General features: G+C 42.3%; 2 protein-coding genes across 3 annotated transcripts; one reads left to right on the plus strand and one right to left on the minus strand.

Moving 5' to 3' along the window:
- Window positions 1–1,045: 1,045 nt before the first annotated feature.
- On the plus strand, window positions 1,046–6,958 carry KRR1 (KRR1 small subunit processome component homolog). 2 transcript variants are annotated; one of them, XM_071552193.1, is made up of 10 exons: window positions 1,046–1,169; window positions 1,592–1,770; window positions 2,272–2,406; window positions 2,674–2,799; window positions 2,892–2,975; window positions 3,559–3,615; window positions 4,103–4,273; window positions 4,444–4,521; window positions 4,645–4,738; window positions 6,317–6,958. In XM_071552193.1, exons 1-10 carry the CDS (start codon window positions 1,082–1,084, stop codon window positions 6,457–6,459), a joined length of 1,155 nt encoding a protein of 384 aa, XP_071408294.1. In that variant the 5' UTR covers window positions 1,046–1,081; the 3' UTR covers window positions 6,460–6,958. The 2 variants fall into 2 exon arrangements, with proteins under 2 accessions (XP_071408294.1, XP_071408296.1); XM_071552195.1 differs by having other exon boundaries at window positions 1,595–1,770.
- A 3,226-nt stretch (window positions 6,959–10,184) lies between these two features.
- On the minus strand, window positions 10,185–21,030 carry GLIPR1 (GLI pathogenesis related 1). Its single transcript, XM_071552196.1, has 6 exons — window positions 20,691–21,030; window positions 15,880–16,125; window positions 13,825–13,934; window positions 11,943–12,025; window positions 11,198–11,224; window positions 10,185–11,114 (listed from the first exon to the last, which is right to left on the minus strand). The coding sequence occupies exons 1-6, from the start codon at window positions 20,868–20,870 to the stop codon at window positions 10,963–10,965; spliced, it is 798 nt and encodes a 265-aa protein (XP_071408297.1). The 5' UTR covers window positions 20,871–21,030; the 3' UTR covers window positions 10,185–10,962.
- Between the last annotated feature and the right edge of the window lie 1,431 nt (window positions 21,031–22,461).

Here is a 22,461-nt window from a genome sequence, read left to right on the forward strand (position 1 = left end):
AATGGCTAAAAACATGCATCAACTCGATGTCAAGCGTGGGATCTTGGGAGTCCCGTTTGTTGTGGGAGATGGGGTGGGTGAAGGGCTTGGGAGATGGAGCATGCCAGGAAAGACAGCAGTCCAAAGGAAAATCTGAGGGAGGTCAAAACTGATTTTTAAATGAATATTTTAATTATGTATGATCAGATGATAGAAACATCTTTCTCATCATTATGGTAATTAAACATTGTAGAGAGTAGGTTTTTACAAACAGGTCTGATAAACACCTGCCAAAGACAACTCTGTGCTGCCTCAGTGTTGTTGCTCTTAGAGGTCTCCAGTACTTCACTGCATTGGCTTTTCATGGTCTCCATAAAAGAGAGCGAAGGAGGCAACATTTTTGCTTTTACTGCAGTGAATGCTCAGTTACAGGTACAGGAAAGGGGAAGGAAGAGGATGCAGAGCATCCCCCAGAGAACCCTAAATTGCCCATTCAGGTGAATTATTAGGTTTCACCAGGAATCCCTTTTCGTTAGTTTTGAGGGCTACAGTACTTCAACTATTTATGTACTTGCACTTTAGCGCACACTTTGACCAGGCAGCTGCTTTTCCCATTATGTTGCAGATTAAAGACAGAAAATTCAAAACAGAAGAGCATGGCTGGAAAAGATGTTTCACACGAAAGAGGAGGAAGGAAAGAAAGAAGATACCTGGCATATTCCTCCCACCTCAACCATGGCATTAATCTTAGAGACCATTCCTGTAATCAGAGTAGAGGCACCGAGTCCAACGGGGGCTGCAAAGCCACCCTGAGGAAGCGAGGGAAGTCTCCAGCAGAGAAACCACCCACCAGACCCCGCTGGCGTGGGAGAGACCGCGCTGTGATCGGGACAAAGTAACGCAGACGGGGATCGCTGACAACCCTCCGCGTTCGCAGGCAGCAAGGCGAGGTATGGGCCCAGCAATCCCGTGACCCTCCGAGCCGCGCCCGTCACAGACGTGACAAGGTACAGCCCCGGCCCCGGCCCGGCCCCGCCCCGCCCGGTTCTGCCCCGCCCCCGTTCCCGGCGTGCAGCGCGCCCCTTCCGGCGCGCGGGCAGATATGGCTGCCGCCGAGGCGGGCGGGCCTGGGCCGGAGCTGCAGCAGAAAGAAAAACAAAAGAACAAGAACAAGAAGAAAGCGGCGCCAGGTGCGGGCGGAGAAACGTGGTCGTGCGCGGACTCCTGGGGCTGAGGAGCTCCTCCGTGGGGCCCTGGGGAAGGCAGGGCGACTGTTGGGTGCTTGGGGCTTGTTGTGCTGCGGCCGCCCTAAAGGTGCCCCCCTCACCTTGTGCTTCTGTAATATACACATACAGTAATCTTGTATATACGCGATCAACAGCGTGTGTCTCAGCGGTGAATTTCTCGTTTGTTTGCTTTAAATATAAATAGCTTAAAGCAGCAACTTCTTTAAGGTCAGCAGAGATGCAAAGCACATTGAAGTGAGTTTCAGTTTCGTGCCTCTTCTTTCAGTTACTCTGTTTTTGTAGTTAAACGGGGAGATGTGTAATAGTCTCTGATGCAACAGGAGAAGAAAACAACAGCTGTATTTTGTTTGTTTTAATACCTATAGCAGTAGATGAATCGGAACTTCTCACTGTGCCAGATGGATGGAAGGAGCCAGCCTTTACAAGAGAGGATAATCCCAAAGGGCTGTTGGAAGAAAGCAGTTTTGCAACATTATTCCCGAAGTATAGAGAAGCATACTTGAAAGAGTGCTGGCCACTTGTCCAGAAAGCCTTGGGTGAACATGTATGAATTCATATTAATTGTGATATTGCATCTTATTTTTCAAGACACACAGGTGTTACTTAATCTTATAAAAATAGTGCAAGTTGCTTTTCTCATACTGTGTTTTAAATTTCTACTGTGCTTGCATTTACAATTAGCAATGCCATTTTTTGTTGGCATCAAAATCAGTGAGGAACTGGGTAGCCAGACTTGCAGTTCTTTACAGATGATGTTAGCAAAGCTCTCTGCACAAAAATGTCTTCTCATCCAGAACCCTGACAGCTTTGTTCAGTGCTTGAATTCAAGGAGGTGAAGAAGGTGCTTTGGGCCTTGTGACACATACATTGTCTGATTTTTGTCTGTGTATTTGAATTCCCTTGAACTAAAAGTTGCTTAAGAAATTTTGGAAAATAGATCTATATTCAGTATATGGTACTCTGTTTATTAACTGCTTACTGCCAAAGCTGAATTGTGAGGTTCTCATTTAGAGATTGAGTCTCTGTTTCTTTTCAAACACCTCAGTATGTGAACGCAGCGCTGGATCTAATTGAAGGAAGCATGACTGTCACTACCACTAAGAAGACTTTTGATCCATATGCAATCATTAGGGCTAGAGATTTGATAAAACTGCTGGCAAGAAGTGTTCCGTTTGAGCAGGTCTGTGTTAAATTCTGCAAGTTTGTATCTATCATAATATTCTATCTTAAATTCTGTTATATATTCTACTCAAATTCTGTCCCAATACTTATGAAGTAAAACATTCTCAAAATGTGGGACTTTCAAGTGAGTCAAGTAAAATAAAATAGATATTTAAAATAAATATATCTTTGAGCAAAGTGAGAAGAATAAACTGAAGTGTTCTCTTGATTGTTACGAATAATATACTTGCATTCAGAGGATATTTATTGCATCTTGTCTTTTTAGGCAGTTCGTATCCTTCAAGATGATGTCGCGTGTGACATCATTAAAATAGGCTCTCTGGTGAGGAAGAGAGAGACTTTTATAAAAAGAAGAGCACGGCTTCTTGGACCAAAAGGATCTACTCTGAAGGTATTTCCTCCTAAGTGTAGTAACCAGGCAATTCTTAGGCCCAAATTTGTGTCAGGTCTTCATACTTAATTCATTTCTTTTTTTTTGTGTAGGCCCTGGAACTGTTAACAAACTGTTATATTTTGGTGCAAGGCAACACCGTTTCAGCTCTTGGACCCTTTAGTGGGCTAAAAGAGGTAAGGGGATGTAGATGAGCTGTTTGTGTAGCAAACACAAACCTCTGTGCCTTGCTCAGGGGCAGGTGCTAGGCAAAATCTGGCAGCTTTGGGAGTATTGTACTGACTTTTCAGCTATGTGTTAATAACCTATATGAAAGTCTGTAGTGTTATTGTTTTAGCTGCTGAATTTTGTTTAGGCTCTGAGGTTATTCTGTCTTGGAAGAAAAGAAGTGTTTGTATTTCTTACCAGTATAGAAGAATGCTTGTTGAAAGTAAGTTCCTCGTGACACCATAAGATCCATAGTAGCATAAAAATAATGGTTTTGGGTCCTGCTGGAGTCTATCAGAAACATGGCAATAATAGTGGTATTTTGAAGTCCTGTGCTTTCCAGTTAACCCTGTGCATCAGCTTTTTAAAGGCTGTAATCGATGGTCTTGGAGGTCTTTGCCAACCTTTATGTTTCCGTGATTTTAAATCTTACTACTTTGGGGAGGCAGAGGCAGGGAGAGGAAGCCAAATAATATAGCTGGTATTTTAAATTATTAGAATATGAAATACTTGATGAGTTTTCTGTTCTTTTTCATTTTGTATTAAATACAGGTTAGAAAAGTTGTTCTGGACACAATGAAGAATATACATCCCATATATAACATCAAGGTTAGTGTGGTCCACTTGCATCTTTGTTTACAAGAAAATACTGTGTCTTCCCAGAGAATTGTTATGTTAATAATTTAAACATTTCTATGTGGATTTCTGTAGTGTGCTGCTTTAAAAGTACCCCTGACTTTGATATCCTCCATGTTATTATTAGGATGTATCACCATAATACCATTAACAGTATCTGAGAAAACATCAAAGGAAAAGTGTGTACAAATTTCCGCCCTTCGATTGTTTGCTTGACGCTTGCTCCTTTAACCTGAAGCACCTTTTGCAGTGCGTTCTGTCCCCGTTCCAGATATATCATCTTTCTGGTTCTGCCGTTCCTAATTAAACCCCACTGCCCTCACTGAAGTGAGAGAGATGGAATGTTCGGATGTAGCATATTCACTGTAAGACAGTCTAGTAGAATTTGTATTTTGGATCTCTTGACTACAGTTAGACTGGTTTTTAATATCTTCTTTATGACATTCTGAAACTACTGAAGACTTTGATGATCAAAAGGGAATTAGCAAAAGATCCTGAACTGAGGACACAAAGTTGGGAAAGATTTCTGCCTAAGTTTAAGCGGAAGAACTTGAAAAAACGCAAGGAGCCCAAGAAGAAAAATACGAAGAAGGAGTACACACCATTCCCACCTCCACAGCCAGAAAGCCAGGTTAGCTGACACTTTATTTGGTTATGTAGGAATATAGCATGACTTGAAATTGTGTTCTTTGTAAAAAGAGATTGGGAGGCTTTTTCTGTCAGGATCTTGACTTCCTGATACTAAATATGTGGCCTATAATCCATAATGACCTAAGGCTTCTTGGTACTTGTCTTACACAGATTGATAAAGAATTGGCAAGTGGTGAATACTTCTTGAAAGAAAGACAGAGGAAACGCAAGAAAATGGAAGAGATAAAGGTAAAGTTGTACTAGCCCACTGTCTAGTTAGAAAGCATTTGACTGCTGACTTGGAATTTGAGGGGTTTTTTCCTCCTTTTTGCTCTGTGCTACTGCTACTTTAACTTTTTATGGTAACTTTAGGCAAAGCAAGCAGATGCAGTCAAGAAAAGACAAGAAGAAAGAAATAAAGCTTTTATTCCACCAAAGGAAAGGCCAGCTGTGAAAACAAAGAAAGGTAACCTTTTTTTTCTTGTCTAAAACCTCCTATTGTTAATTCCTAAGCTAAGTGATTTTGCAGATACAGCCTAGGAATAAAAGGTCATGCAAAAAAAATCCGTGTGGTCAGAGCCATGCCTAGAGTTGCCAGGGACAATAGAAAGATCATGCAGCCAAAAATACTATACCTGTAAAATGACAATTTTGTTTAGAATGATCAATCTCAGTTGGTTGTTCTGCCTACGTCAATTTTTAGCTTTCAGTCTTATAGTGAAGACTGAAAACTTTGACATTCAACTGGCATTTCTAAAAGGAAACCCAAAAGCAGTATTTACTTTAAAACTTTAAAACAAGTGAGGTATTGGTACAAGACAGGGTAAATAGCTTTTCTGAAAGTTAAAGTAAAACCACACTATATGCAAAGTAAGAGCTTATGTTCTTACATGAATTTTCTTTAATGCACTAGAGAAACAAGTCTTCAGTTTTCTGGGTTCATTGATTATGCTGCATATTCACTGTATTAGATACAGTAATGTTTTGTATTGGCTATACTATCTACGTATTATACTATATATTACACAATTTCTTATGGACTTAACAGTTTGTGTTTCTTGGAAAGCATGTGTTCTGCAGCACTGATACAATGATGCAGTATTTTTTTTGTGATGGCAGTGAATTTCCAATGATCCTGTTGTTGACTGCACTGTCTCTCAAGTATGGTGCTTTTCTAGTTGATGTGTGTTTTGAGCTGAAGTCCTTCAGGCGTCCAAGAAAAGATGACAGCAGTAGTTTGTATGCAGAGAACTGAGATCCAAAGAAGACAGCTGATACCCACAGTTAGATGTAGGAGTTAACTGTGTGAGATAGGAGAGTTAGTTCCAACCTCAGGATTTGTGCTCAAGGGAGAAACTACCATCACCTAGGTGAATGTTAAGAGTCGGTTATTCCTGTTGCTCAGCATTAAGGTTTTAACTTCAGTATTCTGTAGAAGTCTCTTATAAAGGTCTGCACGAAGGGGTCAAAGTTCTGCACCGTATTTCTCCAGCCAACCCTTCCTCAACCTTTTCCTGGCAGCAGCCATTAATGGATGGCCAAGGAGAGCGTATAAGGATGGGACAAGCATGTTTGGGATCTTACCACTTTAGTTACTTGTAGAAAGACAAAACACCATGAAAGCTTTTCAGGATATAAGCACTCAGCAGTTATTTTCTTCTCTTATGTGAGATCAATCAAGCTAATAGGCCTGTGTCTAAGGCAGTGTGTGTGTGTGTGTGTTAATTTCAGAGGAGTACAACTGTGTTGTGAGGATTGGGGGATAGTAGTTTATATTGTGGCATCTGTCTCCAAATGCAGTTGTATGGGACTTTTTATGACTGTCCTCCTTTGAATTTTGCTGACTAAGATTTGTAGATAATACAGTTTCAAGAAAAATTATTATTAGAATAATCTATTTAAAATCATTAGTGAACATAAAATGAGTCCTAGCCAGTGCCACAGGATGCAGTTTACTGTGTTTATATATGAAGTCATCTTGTAGACTTAAAATTTTTAAGAAGTAAAATTCATGTCTGTTACTTTTGTATTTCTTACTATGTAGCCTCTACTGAGAAAAAAATTGATATTGAAGCCATTAAGGAAAAGGTAAAGAATGCAAAGAAGAAGAAATTAGGAGCACTTCCTGAGGAAGAAGTAAAGTTAAAAATGGCAGCAGATGAAAAGAAAAAAAAGAAAAAAAAGTAATTCGCCATCCAAGATGCTCACTTTCCTCTGCTGATAATGAACATTTTTACCCTTGGACTTTTTGCTGTTGGTCTAATCTGGACAAGGAAGGACTAGGTAGAAAGATCATTCAATTTTCATGAATACAGTTTAATTAGTGGACTTAAAGCAGCTGTAAAGACTTGACGAGGTTGGTGAAGAAAACCAGTGTTGCTGTGTTGTTTGAGAAAGTAAGAGAGTGGATTTGGATAATATCCCATCTGCCTAAACGGAAGGTTTCATAATAGAAACATTTAAGAGTTGGATGCGGAGTGTTAAACTTTAGGGTCAGAGGACTCTAGAAAGGTGAAAGTTCAAGGTAATTCTTCTCTGAAAGACTACCAGGCAATATACAGCCTCTGTTGTGGTGATAACTTTTGTTAAACGGGCAAGATCTTTTACTATATTATGCTTTTGTTTCTGTAAAAGCTGATTATTTTTGTGTCTTGTCTTGATGTTAATAAACTATTTTAATACAGTATTCTGAAATCCTTTAATTAATAATCTACTGCACAACCTTTGTGTTGTTTTCCAGGAAAGGACCTCACAGCTTCATAGGAGAATTAGACAAACCATAATCTTCATTGAATACCATTAATAAACTATCATTTATTAGCATTAGCCTTATAGTTTTTTTAGACAGAATGTGGTATGAATACGGGGAGTGTGCTTCAGGGAAAGCATAAAATTGTTTTATCTACTTTTAAATATATATTTAATTTATTTCCTGCTTGCAAGAGTGTCTTAAAAATTGTGTTCCTCTTTTTTTTTTTTTGAGGCCCTTCCCCTATTTTAAAGGAAGTTTAGCGGTTTTGCAGTTTCCTGAAAATGCAAAATGCAGAGCAGCTAAGGAGGTAGAACCACACTAATTTCATGACTCTCTTAGAGTGTTTTTGCCAGGTTTTCAAATTTTGATCACCTGCACATGCAGTGGAAATGAGTATGTGAGAACAGTGCAGCTTGCTGCTTTTAGGTTGGTGACCTTTTATTTGGAACTAGTAGGTGAAAATACTATTTATTTACACGTATAAGAATTTAGACTATATGTGGTTAGATAGCCAGTACACGTGCATTGAGACATAGCTTAAGGTGCTTGACTCAGGATACGGCACAGCATCAGCCTTAATGTGCCTTTCAGTTATATGATAATTTCTTGGCAGTTTATTGTTAAACAAAAAATACTCTCAACTCTTACAGACGCATTGTTCATCAGTGGCAGTTTCTTGTGGAATCAATCAGGAAAATGCTATTTAAACATATTTCACTGAGATTATGATCATAAGTCACAAGCCACCCATCTCAGAAACTGTAGTGAGCTGATGGGTTCAGTGATACCAGCACTATGAAAAGGTTTTTTGGAAACTCCAACTGGTGTTGGTAGCTGACAGTGTAAAGGGGAGACCAAAGTTCAGGGCTTGTCAGGTAGTTCAGACCTCTCACATAGTGCAAGGAGTAATTTCAACAGGACACACTGCAATATTTGAGGTTAAATGCCAGTTCTGAAGAGTGTGTCCCTACGAATGTGCTTCAGCCAAAGAATCCAGTGAGAATGCAGTAAGGGGAAGTTTTGACTGTAGCCAGGGAAGGAGCATAAGCAGCTTAAGAGTCCTTGGTTCTAACCTCAGCTGTCTGAGGCCCCTTTCATAATGGAGGAGTCGTACACATACTCCATGTTTAGAAGGTTAAAGACAATGTAGGGCTGGTTACCCCACACGGTCTAACAGGTTAGCCTGTCATTTCGGGAACCTGATGGCTGTGAAACTACCCTACAAAAAAGTGGTTTTCCAGCTGCATCAGCTAAATGCTTTTTTGACTGAATTGCAGTGCAGGAAAACATAGCTCAACTTCGTGGCAGCCTTGCTTTAAATTATACTTACTTCTGTGGAAGTGTGCTTTATTAATGTAGGACTCAACTGAGTCATGTATGTAGCTTTTACATCAAATCCCTATCCATAGTAAAATTCTTAGCACTGTCTTCAGGAAGTCTCATCCTGTTATTGTGGGGTGGAAAGGCATCCTATAAGGTATTTTTTGTATATATGTGTATCCCATAATATTGTATGCATATATATGTAGCCCATAATAATTGTATTTAATATTATTCCTTTATTGTTGAGAGGTTTCAGAGATTCCTGGTTGGACACTTCTTTACTTAGACTGGAAAATCAAGGAAGTTTACTCATGTTCCTGTAAGCAAGTGAAACCAAAGGATTTGTGTATCCAAGAGTCCATATCTAAACTGTAACTGGCTGCACGGTGTCACTGTTGGGGCTTTGTGCACCTGTTTTCTGAGAGAGTATGGTTATATAGTTGTAACACTGGTATAAAAAGCAAGAAACAGAAAATACAGTGGATTTGGAAGGGTGGAAAAGGGTTTTTTTTGTATTTTCAGAGCAGCTGGAACTATTGCAAATTATCTCCATAAACTGATTTTAGACTTTACAGACTTGCAAAAACGTACCTGCAGTCTGTATTTATATATCAATGTTTTGCATTTATCATAGAGAATTCATGAGCATATGCCATAACTGCGGACAATTCAAAGTGGTTTGATAATCCAGAGGTAAATACCTGGATTTTTGGATATCCTTAAGATGACAAAGCTACTTGTTTACCTTTGGCTTCCTGCTTTCAGGCTTTTTTTGTATGAAAGATGCCACATTGTAAAGTTTGGGAGTTTAATTCCCCTAAGCCCCAGTGATTCACAGGTTTTTTAAGGAAGCTTTTTCTATGGTGTTGCCTAGGAGTTGCTGAAGCATATAGTTAAATGACAGTGCTGTGAATGTTTTGAACTTCAACGTCCTCCAGGAGACCAAGCATAGATTAAGCTAAGCAGGGGGGAATTCCTGCTGAGATCATTTTAAGCTCCATGGATACAGCAGTGTATGCAGTTCCCTTTCCTGCATTTCTAATAGTAGGATCTAAGCACACAGGGCTTCATAGGAGCAGACACTAGTGGACTCCATGCTGGTGTGGCAACCCTGTGCAAGAGAGCGTACACAGAGTAAGTCCTGCTGCCCATGTGCCACTTGCCAGCCCATTTTTAGATGGGACCTTGCAATACATGGAGCTTGAGACTTGGTTTTTACATAAGAGTGCACACACAGAGTGCATGAGTGATATTTTCAGGGAATACTGTGATGCTGAAATTATTCTAGCACAAGCAGATAGCTACCTGGAGGAGTATGAGAAATGCTGAGTCCCAGTTCCAGTGTTTTCATTTAAAATCCATGCCAGCAGTGGGATCAGGAGAGGGTGTGCGGGAACACTGACAGGTACTGTGGTGACAGTATCCCAGAAATGAAGGGGTGAGGGGAACTTCCCAGCTTCCTTTACAGCACTGTGTCAGTGCTCTGCTTCTAAATGGATAGATATGGATCACTGGGGTCCAGCTGTGAGTTTGTGCAGCTCTGCTCCTTCAAGACTCTGCTTGAGCTGAGCAACTGCAGTTGGTAGAGGACGTGCCCAGCTGAACACAGCAGCTGTCCCCTCAGCTTTCCGCCTGCTCCAGATTTGCAAGTTCCAGGAGACTCATTCTTTGGTAGCTGTTGAACCAAGGTTGTAACTATGGGTACAACCTGATTTTATTTGGAGTTCTACCTTTCCCAGCATTGTGTTTCTCATTTGTGCAAGCTAGAGGTGAATGTGGGGTTATTTTGTGCACCAGCAGTTAAGCTTTAGCTCATGTTGCAAATACACAATTGCCATACATGGGAAGAAGGAAATAATGATTTATTGTTTGAAACAGCAGTAAAACCCGTATTCTCAGAAAAAAAAATCAACAGGAAAGATTGGTGTGATACATAGCCATGTAAACACAGCTGAAACTGTCTTGACATAGATGATATGTGTTTAAAAGCCAATTCTAAGCAAAGAGAAGTACCAATGGCCCAAGTGCACTGTGAGACTGGGAAACATACTGACTGCCACAGGATGCAAATGCCAGAGCTCACAGGGATCCAAAAATTCTTAAAAAAATTATTTAAATTATGCAGGTTATTCTGCATCTTGCTGTAGGAGCATCCAAGGAAGAGTGCAATAGGAATGAGAGAGGTGTGTGCTCTGCCTGGGCCTTGGCCAGGGCTTAGGCTCCTGGGCTGGACACCCTCCAGCCCTTCCGAAAGAAAGTGTATTGGGCAGCTGCCTGCACCTTAGTGTGCTTCCTGGATAGTGTGCTCCCTTTACCCACCAGATCCCACACACACCACTCCACTTCAAAAAAATTTTAGCCTTTTAACTTTTAATTTTTAAAGCTATTTCAGCATCTAAAGTCATTTTAACTTTTTAACTGGTTCTGAGAAATGTGAAAGCTGCTTATTTGCTCTCATAGCTGCTGCCTGCAACAAAAATGGTATTTCTGTATTTCTAAATCATCCATGGATGCAAAACAATGTCTTTACCAATCTTTATGCTGCCAGTAACTTATGTGAAGGGAAGGGATGAGTTGAGTCAAGCCAAGTGCTCTTGTGGTCTTCTAGATGTGTGTCACCCGCTGGCAGGTGCTAGAGACCAGTATTTTGGTACAAGCCAGGTGGCCAGAATTGTCAGTATAAGGAGTAACAACCTTGAAACAATAACAGAAATGCAGTACTCGTCACATGCAGGTCTGTCCCAATCTGGTCGCCACTTGGAATTATCTGTGAAGAAAACAATTCACTTGTTTTCAAGTGTGACTGCACAAAGAGCAACAAATGGAAGCGGTAATTTTGGTGGTACTTACCAGTGACTTTGTCACGCTCTGCATTGCCTGGAGAGAGAAAACAAGTGAACGTAAGCAGACTTACATGTTAGAAACCATTTGACTCTAACCAAAAGGTCAAATGGTCTCCTTCCTTCCTGACACCATGCAGCCATTACAAAGTCAAGTGCAGGCTAATCACGTAGGTTGCTAGACTCAGGCTGTGCACTGCATCCCCACGAAGGGCTCTTGCATGTCAGCCTTGTTCTCTCAGTGCTTAGGGGAAAGCAGATGGCCTGGCTGATGTTCACTGGAGCAAGCAGCTTTGGCAGTGCCATGGCTGCTCTCCCCCCTTGCAGCAGCATGGCGGGGACAAGGCTTGCTTGGATCTGCACCAGCTCAAGCCACAGCTCATGCATCATATAATAAGCTGGAGCCTCCAAGGACAGGACATTTATCCCATTCTCTGCTTCCCATTTCTGCAAGCAGAAACTTCTGGTGGGGGTGGTAACACCTTAAACTGCAGCCACCCTATCTCCTTCATCATACCCTCCAGCACCTGAAGAGCAGACCCCATCCTGTCACTCCCCAGGGCAGAAAACAGGCTCTTTCTACCCTCCTCCCCCCTCTCTGTGCATCACTGCCCACTTGGATTCTCACTGCAGTTCTTCATCCTATATTTAAGAAGAGTAGAGTGCTGTGCCTCCCTCCTGTCAGTATCTTTTGTGTGCTATTTCTCTTTCTACATGTGCTTAGGGAGGAGGACTGGTTGTCCTCTCTAACTTACGACACAGGTTGTTGGTACACTGCTCGCCACCGCAGCCACTGCACGCTGCTCCACTTGTGTACGGGTGCCGTGGGTAATTCCCACTGCAAAGGAAAGCAACACTGCTCTCAAACAGCCCTTGGGAGGAGAACACTAACACCTCCCACTAGTTAGATTTTAACCTGAGTTTTGCTTCACTTGTGTTGACAGAGTGATGGGTTTTGTACAGTCCTGTCTGAGTGCCCTGTGCCCAAGACAGGCCGTGAAGCAGAAGAGGTTAAGTGTAATGGGGCACCATGTTGCTCAGGAACCTGGAGACAGCAGTATTGCAAACCTGGGAATTAAAGCAGTCTCAAACCTCGATAATTTGTGTGCGTGGAGACTGTAGGGTCTCAAAGCTGGCTCTAGTTATGGAAACAAGGGCAAATTCAGTTACTCTCTATGTACATGCATATTCAGCCTTGAAGAGGAAATCTCTGGTGTTGGAGAATCACAGGTAGTGATTTAATCCATTTGTTGGTAAATATTTTAGGAGTGATGTGGGTGTCCCTCATGCTCCCTCCCTCTGCCACTGGCATGAGTGGCACCAACTACCTCTGCCCAGGCTCTTGGCTTAGTGTTACCTGCCCATATATCTGATACTGCATCAAACACAGCTTAGGGCTTCCCTTTGCTTGGAGCATGGCCAAAGCAAGATTTACGGCATGCCTCAAAGTTCCCATAAACACAGAGAGAAGTGCTTTTTAATTGTGCAATCTCAGCTGTGCTAAACTTCACGGTAAAACCTCATTACTTTCAGCAAGGTGAGGCTTTTATTGCTCCATCTAAACTAGGAATTGAAATTGTATATGCATCTTTCTTGGGCCCTTTGCAGAGTTGAAAAGAGTTCAGGATTATATAACAAAAGAACTAAGTTGCTGCTTCTCAAAAGCAAGAGCTGGATATGACATTACTTCACTTGTTGCATGTAACAGCCCATTTCCAGTGTCCTCACCCAGCAGGGAAGGGCCCAGCTTTAAAGGCCTCTCTAGAGCCCTAGAGAGCATTCTACCTGCTTTGCTGAGTGCTGGTGAGGGCACCACTACTCTTCCCCACGGGTTCGCCAAAACAGGGCAAACAATTAAAGGTGATTTTGGTCTTCTGCACAACACATTTGAATGTGGGGCTTCTGGGAAGAGCAGCAGCTCTGTCATTTCAAGGTATTGGTCAGGAGTACATATTCTTCCAAGGACAAAGCATGGGCTAAAGGAATGCCAAACTTGTTTGAGTTCAAGGCCTTGCCTGGTCTTGGCCCAGACTCTATGCATGTAAAGCTTTTAAAGCTGTATTTAGACTATGGTAGCATTAAGTAGCTGGAGAAGTGTAAAATACATCCATCCTAGCTGGATATCCTACTGACTATGTGTATGAAGGACCTCTGGATCAAATTTTGCCTTGTGCAGCCCCAGACTCACAAGCAGCCCTCAGCTGCTAAGATAGCAGCTGCAAGCATTGAAAAACTTAATATTTATCAAACCTTCAGCTTAATATTTATCAAACCTTCAGCCTAGGATCTTAATTCTGCAGGCATGTATGGGAGTATCTTCAGACTTTTGGGTTCCACCTTGCAGTCATCTGGAGCCATCCTGGGACTCAGGAGCAAGGGATTGATTTTCAGATGATTACTTCAATATTTTCGTGTCAGCATCTTACATTTTACCCTTTCTACCAGTCCCACTGCTTTTCTGGATCCAATACATAGCCCTCATCTAGTAAATAAAAAAAAGCTGTTTAGACAGCTTTATCTATTTTGAGAACCATTTCCTTCCACAAGACATAAATAGATGAAGTGATCTAATAAAGTTGCATGTTGTGGGAGGAAAGGGGTAGGAGCAAAACCCTTTGAAACAATAAAAAACCTTACGCTGGGCCGTAGTTGCAGACGAAGTGTCCTGCATTGGTTATAGAGGTGTATGTCACCTTGGGACAGAAGTGGACAGCACAGCCAACCTTGTAGCTTTCAGCCCAAACAACCTGCAACAACAGACAGGTACACTGGTGACAAGGCTTTGATGCAGCACCTGAAGTGTTGAAGATCTGCCCTGCTCTGCTTTACAAAATACAAATGGACTGAGGAGCACTCCTTGGGCAGGATTCATAGGGAAAAGCAGCAGTGAGGGATCCCAAAACCATAGTTTGGCCTGAAAAATGACTGATTGTTTTACACCCAATTTGCCACATATTTTTTCAAACAATGCTCAAAAAAGGAGTAACTGGCTGTTACAGTTTGTTTTCCTTCTTGCAAACGAGAAGGTGAAGTTTGTCTCATTTGCTTCAACCTAACCCATTAGCTTTCTGCCTTTTCTGACAGGGAAGATCAGTTCAAACCTGTGCAGAAAAGGCTGCATGATCGTCTTCAGGTTCTATGAGGGCTGATTGCCCCTTTACTAAATCCTGTGGGGACTTATAGGCAAATTGTCAGAAGGCACTTGTGTTATGGTAGGAGCAGGGAAGAGGACTGTATTCAGAGTGCAGTCCTGCCTTTTAGCATCATGACTATGACTAAGTTAAGGTAGAGGCAAGGGCATTAAATCATTTAGTGGTTCTCTGCCTATTAGAAGATTAGAGTGCAGTCAAATGCCACAATCCTGGAAAAATAAATCCCATGACAGCAACAAAGGGGAGACAAGGCTGCAGTGGTACCTGAGGGCAATGCAACAGCAGCATTGACTATGTAAGCGATATGGAAAAGATCTTGGCAGCAGAGGAAACAAACACACTCGTGCCCCTGACTCCAAGGGGTGGCATGGCCCTTTTTGAGCCTCTCTAGTGCCAGGTCTGGAAGAGGGGACAATGCTAAGGCTCCTGAGGATGTTCTCAGTGCAGTGGCAGAGCAGAGGCTGCTCCTGACACCAGCCATAGACAAGTGCATCCCCAAGGACTGGTGAAGGACTGAATCACAGGACCTCCCCCATTCCAGGTGGCCAGGTAATTGTGCCCAGGGAGAATTCTCTTCTCCATGGCTGGGAAGGAGGAAGAGGAATGAGTTCCCCAAAAGTAAAGACCAAAGGATACCTCCCAAAGCTGCCAGACACACATCTTCTAGCTATCGTCACTACCACTGACTCCAAGGGGGAATAATCTTATTTTTTCATTCTCCCCCATGAAACTACCTGGACTGCTCAACTACAAACAACACCATACCTTAGTGCCAGATAAAGTGCATTTCACTGCAGTTTCAAGATGCTGACTCTTTCCATGTCCTCGTGAACAAGGTCAAAAAGCAACACCCTGTCACCTCTCACAGCTTCTGCATCCACATATCCTCTCGACACACAAGTACCTGCCCATGTTGTTCAGACAGCCCACCAGCTTCATCTCATCTATTCCAGTCTTAAATGCAAATGTATACCTCTGCAGAAAAGATTAAATAGCCTCAGGTCAAAATCTAACTCTAGAGCTGCTGTTGCAATCTGTCCTCTCCTGTAGCTGCAGGTACTGATTGCAGGGTTGCATGGCAGTGGCACTCCTCACCGTCATTCTGCCTTCTTTCTTTTGGGAATAGTGGTTGAGAAAAATGTGCCCATGGTACTTGCAGAACTGGAGACACCTCTTTCTTGTGATGGTATTTCCCCAGTCCTTGGCATGTGAAGGCTGCCTGCCAGAGCTGGGACCTCATCCCACCATGCACTGAAGCCCACAGCCATTGCCATTGCCCATTTTTTGACTACTGCTTAACTAAATCTGACTGCTTGATGGCTTCAATTTTATTTCTGAAAAAAACCCAACTTACATACTTAAAATAATAATACAGTGACTATTTTCCTCCCACAAATGGGAACATGAGAACATCTTGTGAACACAAACATAAGACTACAGCACTTAGAAAAGTTAATTGAATCTTCAACAGGAATGTAGAGTTTCTGTGTAAAAATGGCAAAGCTGGTTCATGGTTTTAATGGAGAAATGCAATGCCTACCTGTGTATAGTGGCCACATACTTTGCTGCACTTACGGGTGTCGTAAGTGTAGAATCTGACCTCATTGTACCAAGAGGTGATGGCTTTTTTCACAGTAAAGGCAGGAAGTGAGCCAGTCCAGAGGTTTTCTCCAACAGGGGTAAATTTGGGGTGAGCTTTCCCTGGCTCTCTGAGGTGCGTATTGTGTTTAAACAGGCATTTCTTGGCCCAACCTTTTGCAGTCTTTGCCAAATCTGGATCCCAACTCTACAAAATAGAGAGATTTAAAAATCTTTGTTATATTAGCTCTTCATTAGCAATGCAGTAATTCAGAACAACTTTCAGGAAAAGCTGGGGCTCAGTAGTGCATGTGCTTTGGGTTTGTTTTTTGCCTCTGTTGAGACTTACAGAGCTACATGGTGAATTGGCTGGTAGATTCATTTCGGATTTGCACTCAGTTACTCACTAAACTTGAGGAAGTTTTTTGGGTGCTGTGTGATCTTGGCTGACTGGTTTGCTGGACACTGAGAGCTGTATGTCACTCACATGCAGTGTTAGTGGCACAATGTGAATTTCAAGGCTGTGCCAGCCATGAAAGAACATTAATGTAAATTTAACAGTGAATTTGCATGAAATCTGAAGAATGAGAGTTATGCTTACCGTATCAATCAGGCAGAAGTCTTGTGCATTAAGGCCACTGCTTACAGGTCACTTGACAAGCACATTGGGATTTTGGGGACAGTTTAAACTCAACCCCTTGGTTAGCATCTTTGTGTTTGGCAGCTTCAAATGTTAGTGCTGAATTTGTATTTGTAGAATGACTCATTCAGTTGCTATTCGATCTTACAGAAAGTGATTATTTAAGCAATTGAGTTATATAAATGTCTTTTGTTTGCACTGGAGGTGCTGTCTGCTCTTGCTGGGTTTTTTTGTGCACACACCCTGGTTAAGCGATTACAACATTGTACCTCCTGGAATATACAGTACCACAAGTATATGCCTGTAGTTCTAGTTACACTTTGTGTTATGTAAATAAAGTTGTCTGGCACCGCTGAACTGTCTCGAAGTTTTTTAAAAAAAACCCTCCTCTTTTTATTTCTCCTTTTCTGAGTTAATTAAAATATCTCATTTCTGCAAATGATGAAATAACAATTGTTTTGAATGATCAATAATGATGACAAGGGAAAAGGTGGATTGTAAATTAGTAATTGTTAGATTTTTTTGTAGAACTCTAATAAAGGTAGGTTGTTAGATTTTATGGCTATGTTTTACATAAATAACATTTTTTGTACAATAGATAAGTCTGAAACATTGTGTATTGTTTATGCTACCAATTAGTAATTAAAAATCACAAGATCATATCAAAATGCATCTACAGAGATTGGAAAATATTTTGTAATGTGTGCCTTCCATTTCTTCCTAGGGCTAACATTTGGGGGGTGCATATTTGTGCACTGTGGTGGGTTGACCCTGGCTGGATGCCAAGTGCCCACCAAACTCACTCTGTCACTGCCCTCCTCGGCTGGGCAGGGGAGAGAAAATACAACAAAAGGCTCACGAGTCAAGATAAGGACAGGGAGAAATCACTTACTAGTTACCATCATGTGCAAGATGGATTCAACTTGGGGAAATTAACTGAATTTATCACAAATCAAATCAGAATAGGGTAATAAGAAATAAAACCAAATCTTGAAACACCTTCCCCTCCCTCCCCAGGTTTTTCTTCTTCCAGGGCTTAACTTCGCTCCTGATTTTCTTCTCCCTCCTCTCCCCCAGCAGCACAGGGGGACAGGGAATGGGGGTTGCAATCTGCTTGTTGCATGTTCTCTCTCCCACTCCTTCCTCCTCAGAGGAAGGATTCCTCACACTCTTCCCCTGCTATAGTGTGGGATCTCTCCCACAGGAGACAGTCCTCCACAAAATTCTCCAATGTGAATCCTTTCCATGGGCTGCAATTCTTCGCCAATTGCCCTAGTGTGGGTCTCTCCCACAGACTGCACTCCTTCAGGAACAGACTGCTCCAACGTGGGTCCCCAACAGGGTCACAAGTTCTGCCAGCAAACCTGCTGCAGTGCAGACTCCTCTCTCCATGGGACCACAGGTCTTGCCAGGACCTTTTTCTGGTGTGGGCTTCCCACTGGGTCATAGACTCCAGACAGCCACCTGCTCCAATGTGCAGTCCTCCACAGGCTGCAGGTGGACCTCTGCTCCACCATGGACTTCCAGGTGCAGGGGCACAGCTGCCTCACCATGGTCTTCAGAGGAATCCCTGCTCTGGCATCTGAAGGGTTTCCTTGTCCTTCTTCTCCACTCACCTTGGTGTCTGTAGAGTTGTTGTTCCTCTCACATATTCTCACTCCTCTCTTCTCTGGCTGCAATTGCTTGTGCACAAAAGGTTTTTCCCTTCTTAAATGTATTATCCCAGAGGCACTACCACAGTAGCTGATGGGTTTGGCCTTGGCCAGTGGCAGGTTCATCCTGAAGCCGGCTGGCACTGGCTCTGTTGGACACGGATGAAGCTTCTGGCAGCTTTTCACAGAAGCCACCCTATGGCCTCCCCAATACCAGAACCTTGCCATGCAAACCAAATACACCCACAAAACTAACACATAAGTAATTTGTCTAGGAAATCAGTATATCAAATATTAAAGGTAAACTTGGGCCAGGGGGGGCTTATTTCAAGTGAGCAGTTGCTGTTTCCTTAGATAACTTTTAAGATCATGATGAAAGATGTATGGTAGTGTTGGATGCACCTTAGTGCTTCATGGCCTTTTTTGTTTACATTCTGCTTTGTAAGAGCCCACACATCTCTTTTCTCTTTCATCCTATAAAAAGTTTGAAGTTACATAAAGGTATACAAGTTTAAAGGTAAGTTATTAAGCTTAAATGTACTCTCCATTTTTGTGTGAATGCTTAAACTGGCTGGCAGTTGAAAAGCAGTATACAGAAAACTGATAGTTCAGAACGATCTTTAGTTTAACTGTAGTTGCACTACTTATTTATTTGTAACACTGTACTTATGCAGAAAGACTGGACTAAACGTAGGTGAAAAAATTGCACAGGACAAGGAGATTCACATATAGGTGTCCCTGCTGATTGAGAAAGCAATACTTAAGTTTTTTTTCCCCTCATGAACTACTTCTCTGTTTTGGTTTTGTAACGAGTTGATTGCTGATTTAAGGAGGAAAAATTGAATGTATAATATGTGAAAAGTGATGCGAGGCAGCAGTAAATCCAAGGACACTGTTGTGAAGTCCTGATGAAACTGGTGAGACTCTTTCTACTGCTTTTGAGAGGCCTCAGAACAAACCTAAGCAGTGCTTTGGGTGGATGAGAAAGGGCTCGCATTTGTCAGGTAAAAATTTTTCAGATCAACATTCTCATTTTATAATACACGTATTACAAATATTGCTGGGCATTGTTACTTGCAGTTAGAGTTTCTGTCTTGTATTTTCTTTTAAAAAGTAGTTTTCAAAAAGATGGAAATGCCCTGAATTCAGTGTCTTACTTTTATGTATCTAAGTGGACAGTTATCTACAGCAAACAGAAGTTCCCTGTGAAATAAAGAAGCCATCTCCTTTTCCTCCTTTTTGAAGTGCTAAAGGCCACTAAGAAATGAAGAAATATGCTGTTTTCCATTCTAGTGATTTTACTTTCATAATAGATTTTATCACGTGTTGTACTGCTTTCTTCACATTAAAGTGTTCCTAGGAGAGGTCATATTACAGACTAGGGGTTTTGCAGTGTTTTAAAAGAAACTTACCATGATTTATGTTTTTTTTTAGATGTAATTTATTTATTTGTTTCTTAAGCTAACTCCCCCCCCCCCCCCTAGATTTCAGTTCTTTTTCAAAAGGAGAAAGTAGGCCCAATACTGCTCTTTTAACACATTCTTTCAAGATTTTGTTAGTGTAGGGCCTGTACAGAAATGTAGAAAATACGAGTTCAAAGCAACATATAGTGGAAGTTCAGGATGCCCAGCTGAAGGATGCATTTAAAAAAGAAACTAAATTGTTTCCTGTCATGTTGCAATTCGAGTTTGATTGCTACTTACTTACCCCTCCCTAATGGGCACTAGTTTTCTAGTGTTTGACAACTAGAAACAGAAAATGACCTTTCTCTTTTAACTTAGGTTGGCGTGTTGCTCATTACAGATGTGGTTATGTGAGATAGTATGGAAGAGGAGCAAAATAAAACACCAGAATTGGATAATGGCTATGGTCCACCTGAGAGATCTGTGGCACTTATCCCAAGAAGGACTGTTTTTGTGTGGTAGCTGCAGGCATCACCCCACTATGTGTCCAGGGGGCAGGGAGGGGGGCAGAGCAGCGTGGAACCTGATGCCCCCAGCACTCACTGCTGCTGCACTGCTGCTTTCCCTGCAGCCCCAGCACCAAGGAACAGCTGCTCTGTAGGCTCAGTGCGTGAGAACCTTGCAGGAAATGACTGAACCACAAAAGGATGTGCTGAGGCCTGTGCATAAATCACACCTTGGGCTGTTGAGCAGCCTGTGGTGCCTTGGAACGAGGAGGCTTTTCGCAGAACAAAACGACAGTGTTAGGTCATTAGGGAGCTGAAATCTTGGTTTCTAATGAGGAATAAAAGTCAGGGCAAAACCATACACATACCCAATTGCATAAAGGCACCTGATAATCAAAGCCTTTTCCTTCGCTTTAAAAAGCAGTCACTCATATGACTCCAGGAGGTTGTTTTTTCCCCTTCCCCCTCCTCCCCCCCCTTATTTTCTGCGTTTGAGCAGAAAACAATCTTTGAGAACCATGAACACCATCACACTGCTACACACTTGCACATAAGTTATGAAGAGCCCTTACCATGTAGCGCATGTTGCTGGCTGGTGGATTCACCTGAGACCGGAATTGGTTATGGGTTTCCACACATTCCTCAATAAACTTTGGATCTCGAATATCAGGCAATGTCGATGGTTCATAGGAGCCAGAGGAATGCCAGAGGAGCAGTAAAGCCAGTACACAAGCAGAAAATCTGCTAGTCATTGAGAGAGGGAGAAGAGAGCTGGCACAAGCACAGACTGCAAGTCCCCACCGTGGGTGCAGCAGCAGCAGCCGCTGCTCAGCCCGTGCCTCGGGCTCTTCAATGGTGCCCAAGTGTGGCTGAGTGAGGTTTATGCTGTCCCTCACCAGCACTGAGATGAGGGAGGCGCGACCTCAGTGCCTCAGTGGCTGAGGCGAGGGCTGGGCGTGGCTCGGCAGCGCTCGGGGCTGAATCGGGGCCGTCGGGGGTGTGCTCTGGGCGCCGTACGGGGCAAGTGCCCCTTAGATCAGTGTGTGACCAGCTCCTGGTGCTTGTGCAGTCACTGTCTTGGGTGCCACGTCCCGCGGAGTGCCGTGAAGAGCAGTGTGGGGGCTGTTGGGCTGTGGGGACTGCCGGTGCCGGGCCTGCCCCCGCGGGGCCACGGCTGGGACTCGGTTTCGCTCTGCCGTTTGGGCTCAGCGCCCGTCAACTTTTCTGCAAGTTCCATCACCGAGCGCTTTTTTTTAAGGCATATACTGCAAATGTGATCAACCCCTTCCTTATGCTTCTCAGCATCTGGTCTTCCAGCTTTAAAAGCAGAATCTTTCAGCTGATTTTAGCTTTTTCAGGTGGTTTTGGCTCCAGCAGAGCGTTTTGCTTTGGAAGGCCTGAGGGTTGGACTTATCTCAGACATGGTAATTGAATATGGCATTAGTCACAGGAAACAAATCATTTCAAGAACGTTGCTATAAGGAAATTAAGCTACAAGTTCACATCACAACTGTGGCAGCCTTGCCTCTCTCTTTTTTCCTTCTCTCATTAATTGTGGGGGACAAGCTTCTCCCATGTCCTTTGGGCTTCTTTGTTATTGTTTTTTCCCAGTCATCCCTTTCATAGCAATCACTAAGGATTGCAGATAAGTTTTAGATAAATTTTCTGCTTTTGATGAAAATAAATGGTGTTAAAACATTGCTGGGTCTTTCTTTCTTTTCCATATGTATTTTCTTTGTGATATTTTTTACTTTTATATTGTTTTATTTCTATAGATAAAAACTCAAACAGCTACATACCTCCTTTCCATTGCAACCAAATTGTTCTAAAATAAAGCTGCCTTTTCTTTCTTTTTCTTTCTTTTATCTTTCTCTCTCTTTCTCTCTCTCTCTCTCTCTCACTATCTCTTTCTGTTTCTTTCTCTATGTCTCTCTCCCTCTTTCTCCCTTTCTATTTATTTTTCTTTCTTTCCTTCCTTCTTTACACCAATCAGTCACTGTTGTTTCATTCTACTACACCCCAAGAGATCTATTAATAAGAATGTCAGTTGGGGCTCATTTTTATTCCGTGGGATGCCATACTCCTTCAGACCTGCAGTGTGGCTCAGAATTTCAGTCACTGTGTTCTTAAAACATTAGGACAAAGATAAAGGCTGAGAAACAGCTTTAAATATTGATAGCACAATTATGCATTGCTAATATTGGTTAGTATCTTTTAGCTTGAAAGATAGGTTTGTTTCCCTTACTAGGAAGCATATATTGGAACAATAGGAGTCGAGCGCTAAATGTCTCTTAAAACAAAATGAATCCATCAAAGGTTTGGGCTTTTTAAAAGAGACTGAGA

Source organism: Pithys albifrons, chromosome 3, assembly GCF_047495875.1.
Source record: "Pithys albifrons albifrons isolate INPA30051 chromosome 3, PitAlb_v1, whole genome shotgun sequence".
NCBI lineage: Eukaryota > Metazoa > Chordata > Aves > Passeriformes > Thamnophilidae > Pithys > Pithys albifrons.

Excerpts from the sequence above, each read along its gene's own strand:
- KRR1 (XM_071552193.1), top strand. The coding sequence starts at position 1,082 with ATGGCTGCCGCCGAGGCGGGCGGGCCTGGGCCGGAGCTGCAGCAGAAA. Across the intron at positions 1,771-2,271 it reads AGAAAGCCTTGGGTGAACAT|TATGTGAACGCAGCGCTGGA; the intron begins GTATGAATTCAT and ends CAAACACCTCAG. Across the intron at positions 2,976-3,558 it reads CCTTTAGTGGGCTAAAAGAG|GTTAGAAAAGTTGTTCTGGA; the intron begins GTAAGGGGATGT and ends TATTAAATACAG.
- GLIPR1 (XM_071552196.1), bottom strand. The coding sequence starts at position 20,870 with ATGACTAGCAGATTTTCTGCTTGTGTACTGGCTTTACTGCTCCTCTGG. Across the intron at positions 13,935-15,879 it reads TATGTGGCCACTATACACAG|GTTGTTTGGGCTGAAAGCTA; the intron begins GTAGGCATTGCA and ends CTGTTGTTGCAG. Across the intron at positions 11,115-11,197 it reads AGAGCGTGACAAAGTCACTG|ATAATTCCAAGTGGCGACCA; the intron begins GTAAGTACCACC and ends TTTTCTTCACAG.